Raw genomic sequence first — 7,214 nt, forward strand, 5'->3', positions numbered from 1 at the left:
AGACCCTAACAGAAGTGGAGGGTAGTTCCCCATGCCTTGCCTTTGCCTTAACCATGTAACTTGCTTTTGACAAAGAGGTAGAGGCATTGAAATCCCAGACTTGTGTGTGCTTGGGCTTGGCTTCATTCATGGGTCTTGGTCATTTTCATGGGAAGAGCATATTGCGTTTAAGCTACTGGCTAAAGAAAATGAGACTTGTTGCAGGAGTGCCCAGATGTCCCAGTGGAATTGTGAGTGCTGGGTCACACCACTAGCTGTGGGTAGGTTTGGAAATCCACAATTATCTGGGCTATTACAAGGTGTTGTTACCTCCATGATCACAAATGTCCTCGCTTTTTTTTTTAAATCTTGTTGTTGTTGTTTTTAAGGACAAGCTAGCATCTCTCCTCTCATTTGTGTTTTAATGGAATCCCTTTTATAATGAAATTTTCCATTATGCTCTTTTTACCTTGCTCAAAGAACCAACGCATTTAGTAGCACATTTTTATGAGCAATTGATTGCCCAGATAATTTCTAGACATTATCGAAAGACAGGACTTTCTACTTCCATAAAGAATTAGTCTCAGAAATTCACGGGGAGAAGTACTAGCCTATGGTATAAAGTCACTATGAGTTGGTATCAACTTGATGGCAGTGAATTTGGCTTCACATATATTATGACCAGAGCCCTGGTGGTGTAGTGGTTGCACATTGAGAAGCAGTCATTCCTTGTGAGAAAGGCAAGGCTTTTTACTTCTGTAAACAGTTACCATCTTGGAACCCACAGGAGAAGTTCTGCCCTGTCCTATTGGGTCATGATGAGTTGAAATCAACTCAGAGAGGGTGTACATTAGGATGGTGTTGAGAACCTCAACATTGTCGGGATGAACTGAAACTCTAGCTGATCTTCACATTCCCTTTGTATGATTTTGAGAAATGCTAAGAGTTCTAGTCTTTGAGTTGTATGTTGCTCCCTGTTTCTCAAACCCAGAGCGCAGTAGGTTGTTCAGGTCACCAATAACAATTGGTCACGTGCCCTTTTGATTGTATGTGACAGAGATCATGAAGTTGACTGTATTTTAGCAATCACAGTTCACATTTTTTTTCTTCTGACAAAATGTGTTGATCTATGTTCCAGGACGACAACACAAGATCTCGATGGATTAGTCGATAATGAGAACATCACCGGGACTGTAAGACATCGGGCAATTTCTAGAGGGGATCTCCAACAGAGAATGTTTCACCAACCACAGCTGCGAGCATCTGGGAGGATCCCACAAGGCCTGGATTAAAGTGAAGCGGGTGAAGTAGAATACTGCCTCAGAAACACTTCAGTTGGCTTTTGAATATTTTTGCAGCATCTCCCTGGGCCTTACATGGGCCTGACTTATACGCTAGCCTCTATTGCTTTATTCTCCATTATCTACAATCCGTATCTTATTGCTAATATGGTCTCAATTCTACTCTGTTCTAGCTGTCACCAAATTGGCATTTTTAAAAGGAACATTTACATGAACTAGCATATGATTTACATTTTAATCCCTCCAAGGTAGCATTTTCCACACTTTATGAAAGAAATGACACTGAATTCTTGTGGGTTCATCAATTTAGAATAAGGTGACCAGACATCCTGCTTTTGGCAGGACAATCCCAATTTTTAACAATTTTTCCCCCGCATCCCGCGGCGTTTTAAAAAAGTCCCCATTTTTGGAAAGAATGCACGACAAGCTAGGGTAGACGGTTTTCGGCTGCCATGTGGCTATTTCGCCAGGATACGAGTTTTATCAATGGTGTCCCGCTTTACCAATGTTAAAATCTGGTCACCTTAATGTTGTAAAGCCCCTAAAATCATAATCTAGCTAGGTACTCAGCCTGCTGCATTTATCATTTTTGACGTCAGCAACCTTCCCCTCATAATCCGTATCAGTATTAGTTATATAAATACCTAATAGAATTTGGCTAACTATGGCTAACTGCCATAAAATACAATTTGAAAAAGCATTCCCAGCATTCTCTATCACCAAATAAAACTGCGATTATAAAAGCAAAGCTCACCAAAGATATAGAAGATATACGGCCATCCCACGGTCTGGCAGATGTGACCCCCTGCAGCAAAAACGACGAAGCATCCCAGCATTATCCCTGAACACAAGAAATAGACATCTTCTGGGTGAGATATCAAGGCTTGGGACTCTGCGCATCCTATCGATTGACCCCTTTCACAAAGCTGTATGAGCATTGGTCCAGACTACTTATGTTCAAATCCTTCTCCTTCATTCAGGAATTCTGTGATCTTGGACAAAGCATTGGTTTCTTTGATTTTTAATTTCCTTCCGTGTGAAATGATTAAAGGCCCCCAATAAAACCATTTCTTTTTAAAAATGTGAAGTGAAAATAATTATGGGTAACTGACTCATAAGATGGTTCTGGTGCTAAATCCAAGTAACATGTGTCAAGCGTATGATATGTAATTGATATCTAGGTGATATATGTATAAACAGAGGTCTTACATCCAGTTAGCATTTGGCCAAAACGGCTAGTAGAAGTTAGAGGTTGAGAAGAGAAAGTAGGGAGGTATAAGAGTTCATTTCTTGACATGATCCGAGAGTATTCGAGAACAGTTAGGATTCTGAAGGTATCGTTTACCTGATGTAGCAATGCTGGTGAGTTGCGCTTTCTCTGTTGGGGGGGCCCATTTTACCCAAAGCGAAAATTGACCTGTTGATACCACAACCTGGAGGGGGCAGGAAAGATTCCTTCTTAGAAAGATTCGTCTGGGTCTACAGTGAACCCTCGCCACTTCGCGCTTTGACTTCCGCGGCTTCACTCTATCGCGGTTTTTGCGTAACAGCGCATGCTCTGTCATTACTGCCACTGATTGGCTCATACTGTACACGCTTGATGCCATAAATAATATAATAAATAATAAATGATCATTGTAACGTCCAAAATGTTTTACTGTATTTTCCCTTTTTCGTTTAATAAATTGGGTAATACGAGTGTCATGGTGACTAAAGGGTGTTTTTTCATGTCCTCTATGCTCTAACTGCGAAAATATTTGATTTACAAATAAGGAATCCTACTTCGCGGAATTTCATTTATCACGGTAGGGTCTAGAACCGATGAACCGCGATAAACGAGGGTTCACTGTATTTTGGATCCCCTTACACAAAGAACTCCTCAGAGTACCTGTGCCAAGCCTTGGACAATCCGAATGAGAATGAGCCACGTCACTCCGGTACCAGCCACCAGCGGAATAAAGAGGGACAGGACTGAAGAGGTGAACAGGCCAGCACCAACGATGCGCTTGGCTCCAAATATTCCAACAAGATAGCCGGTTGGGATGGGAGCAAAGAAGGAGCCATAGTTGAGGGAGCTGAGGATAATTCCCTGGATTTCAGGACTCCAGTCATACACAGGGGCCTAAAGGACAAAGAGAATCGCATGTTTCTTTGTCTTTCATTAGAGTGTCGGTAGCATTTATTGTGAAGGCTGAATGGCCAAACATAAGAGAGAAGTCTTCTTCGTTTTACCTCTCTCCAATTACTCCAGCACACGAATGTCAGGAAGGGACCTAAATATGTGCCCAAGACCTGCTTTCCCCCTTTCGTTGGACCAAGCTAACCCCTCATATAAAGCACAGGAGGGCCTGTGTATAAATCCCATCAACAGAAACAATCATGCGCAAGGTGATAAAAAGGTGGAAGAGAAAGCAGAAATAAATGTCAGTCACTTGTATGTGAATATGTATCATTGCAAAAGATGATGGATAGGCACAGTGTTCTAAAAAGCTATGGGAAATGGAATGAAAAGATAATGAAAATCCCCGCAACCTTTGCCCCCTCATCGAGGGGGCTGTTAAGTGGACTCGAATCCACAGAAGCTGTAGGCGACAGAGGCGGACTGCCCTGCCGCGTTTCCTAGGCTGTAATCCTTATGGGAGATGCCTGTCAGGTTTTTTCTCCCAAGGGTCACGGGTTCCAATCACCAACCTCCGTTCAGCTTGCACCTGAACGTTTAACCATTTCACGCCAGGACGCGCTCTCTTCATATCTATCTTTTTTTTTTTTTAACATTTTATTAGGGGCTCATACAACTGTTATCGCAATCCATACACACATCAATTGTGTAAAGCGCATTCGTACATCATTCTCAAAACATTTTCTCTCCACTTAAACCCCCGACATTAGGTCCTCATTTTTCCCCTCCCTCCCTGTTCTCCCCTCCCTCATGAGCCCTTGATAGTTTATAAATGGGTATTTTGTCATATCTTGCTTCATATCTATCTGTATCTGTAGTTCCCTTTAAGTTTTAATATTGATTTCTTTTATCCTAATGTCATTTTAGCCACATTCATGGACACTAAGTAAGGATATCACTTCTCCTTAGATACATATATCGGGTGGCCATGAGTTGGCATCAACTCAATAACAGTGAGTTATTATGATGATGATGATTAATTATTATTTCATAATCAGAGACACAGTATGTGTCCCTGAGTCACAGATTTTTACGAAGTAGTTTCTGATTAATTGAATCAGAACTCAATCCCTCCAATATGCCACATCTTTTGATAAGAGCCCATTCTGCCACCTCAATTTAGAGAAAGAAAGAGCTCAGCGTCTCATTGCACTTACCACAGCCATAACTTTCTCCAGAGTTCCATTCCCATAGGCCTGGGCTCCAGTCAGGGGCCTTTCCGTGGAGGTGTTAGAATGGTTGGTGAGAGCCACGCCGCTCACCATAGCTGGCATGGCAATGCTCATGTTCATTTGTTGCGTGAAAATTGCAAAATTGCAGAGTTGCAAGGTGAAGGCCAGGCTATGGCGCACTGAACAGAAGGCTGAGAGAGGAGGACACAATGAGTCTTAGAATGAGGATGCTTCCCTCCTTGCCGACCTAAACCTCAGCGAGGAAAACTACAAGCTGGGTATTGGAAACACAGGAGCTGAAGCGGCTCTACAGGTGCTTAGTGGCCACCTATTCCCCTGACAGGTGAGGGAGGATAGACCTCAAGTAGAGAATCGTTTTCTTAAGGGGTGCTAATAAGAGCAAGTGTGAGGAAAGATTCGTCTAGGGCTTGATATGAACATATTTAAACTTCATCGGGATACTGTCATCTAGACTTGCACAAAACCCAGGCTTGGTCAGGCTTCCATGTGCTCAAGGTACATGGGAACACAATTTCCTGGCTGCTGCCAGGAAGCAGCAGCAGCCCTGGTGGTGGAGTGGGCGACGTATTGGGCTGCTAACCACAAAGTTAACAGTTCAAACCCACCAGCTGCTCCCTGGGCGACAGCTGAGGCCTTCTAAAGAGTTACAGTCTTAGAAACGTACAGGGGCAGTTCCGCCCTGCCCCCATAGGGTCACGATGAGTCGAATTGACCGGATGGCGGGGAGTGTGGCTTGTTTTGCCAGGAAGCACACTCCCAGTGTATGGCCAGCCCCGTTTCCTGTTGCAATTACGGCAGATTCAAGAAGAAGACAATATGAAGTGTGGCTTCTTTGAAGCCAAGAACAGGGAAGTTTCCTAATGGATGCCAGACTTTTCTGCATCAAAAATAATTGTATACTTACCTTCTGTTAGGCTTCACATTCTTTTTATAGTCTCGGTCTTATTTCTATAACTGAGCTTTTACCTATCGTTTTCATTAGTTTGGTTTTTTGAATCACTTGAGTTTTGACTAAAAAGTTGCTCTTTGCACAGAAAGAAGGTAACTGATCATTTTGCTATATGGAACATTGATTTTATTACTTGGGGGTAATTTTATGCACTGGCATTTTCAAAAGAATGTTAAACGGGAGTGGTGAGAGTATCATAACTGAATTGACTGGAAATGCTTCCCACCTTCTACTGTTAATGATGCTGGTGTTTACTGATGTGTCAAAATGTACGTCAACCATATTAAGCTCTTCTATTGCTCTCTCTAGTGAGCCCCTATGACACTGTCAGGTAAATGTGGGATTGTTAACCACAAGGTTGGTGGTTCAAACCCCCTGGCTACTACGACTCAGAAGAAGAATTAGGCTGTTTGTCCCTCTAAAGATTTACAAAGACTTGGAAACCTTATATAGGGGGTCTATGAGTTGGAATAGACTGTATAGCCATGGACTATTGTTATTCTTCATATCTTAATGGTAATATATAATTTTTACAAATGCATTTTAGTCCTGGTGCCAGATGTCTAGATGCCAATCCCAGCTGTTCTACCTACAGCTATCTATCCTTGGGTGTCTGTGGTCTCAGTATTTTATCTGGGCAATCGGGATAATAATGTGCCTACCTCCTGGGACTGTGCTAAGGACTGAAAATCTCATCGAAGCTCATCTAATTTCTGTTGATCACTTTGGAAGGTTCTCTGCTTAGTCTTAATAATGACACCATCCTCAATGAATTGCTTGATGTGCTTTATATCATTTATAGCTTTATAGAATTCTGGGCAACAGTGACAGCAGAAGGATGTTGTCTAATACCAAGAGGGCCGTCAAAGTCAAATAGAGGGTAGTCAAAGTCAAATAGAGGGCAGTCAAGGTCAACTAGAGGGCAGTCAAAGTCAAATAGAGGGTAGTCAAAGTCAACTAGAGCCCAGTGTGATTCAGGACAAGACACTGGAACACGGCTTTACCTTTCCTGGAGTGTTGAGATTGAGCCATGTGTAAATTACCATCATTGGAAATATCTCCTTCCGTAATGTTAGTATCAGCTGCAGTAGACATTTCGGCTTTCTTCTCCCAGGGGCGAGTGTTTACCTACTGGGGAAAAAACGAAGACGCATAAGGAAGCAAACACAGAGAAAGAAGGGTGCATTGTCTCAAATGATACACCTCGATTCTCTCGTTTTAAAAAGAATGAGGAGGCAATTCGGTTTGGTGAGAAAAGTGGAGTTCAAGAGACCGGACTGTTCATCCCGGCTCTATCAGTAACCTCGTAGCCTTGGGAAGGTCACGGTACCGTGGGGCTGAATTTTGTGTTTCTGAAATGAGAGATCTCATCTGTATGGTAAGTTACTCAGGTTTGTTGTTGTTGTTACTATGGTTGCCCTACTGCTTCTCTCCGGGAATCAGTATTTGGAAGCTTCCAGTGACTGAAAACGCCTGGGGAAAAGAGTCACCTATTATGAACATCTACATAGACTAGAAAGAAGCCCTGGTGGAAGTGTGGGTTACATATGGGGCTGCTAACTGCAATTCTGTCAGAGAAAGTTCAGGCCGTGTGCTCCCATCAAGATTGATAG

The 7,214-nt window shown here is 42.7% G+C and overlaps 1 protein-coding gene across 1 annotated transcript in view; it reads right to left on the reverse strand.

Moving 5' to 3' along the window:
• Positions 1 to 6,696, reverse strand: part of LOC101655164 (probable small intestine urate exporter) — a 16,985-nt gene extending 10,289 nt beyond the window's left edge. The window contains exons 1-5 of the mRNA XM_004712519.1: positions 6,606 to 6,696; positions 4,617 to 4,822; positions 3,169 to 3,402; positions 2,626 to 2,713; positions 2,035 to 2,121 (exon numbers count right to left, since the gene is read on the reverse strand). Of these exons, the coding sequence (XP_004712576.1) occupies positions 2,035 to 2,121; positions 2,626 to 2,713; positions 3,169 to 3,402; positions 4,617 to 4,822; positions 6,606 to 6,696 (706 nt within the window). The remainder of the gene's footprint in view (positions 1 to 2,034; positions 2,122 to 2,625; positions 2,714 to 3,168; positions 3,403 to 4,616; positions 4,823 to 6,605) is intronic.
• Positions 6,697 to 7,214: the final 518 nt, after the last annotated feature.

Source organism: Echinops telfairi, unplaced genomic scaffold, assembly GCF_000313985.2.
Source record: "Echinops telfairi isolate 266 unplaced genomic scaffold, ASM31398v2 ScPeMD7_5868;HRSCAF=6743_0, whole genome shotgun sequence".
Taxonomy (NCBI): domain Eukaryota; kingdom Metazoa; phylum Chordata; class Mammalia; order Afrosoricida; family Tenrecidae; genus Echinops; species Echinops telfairi.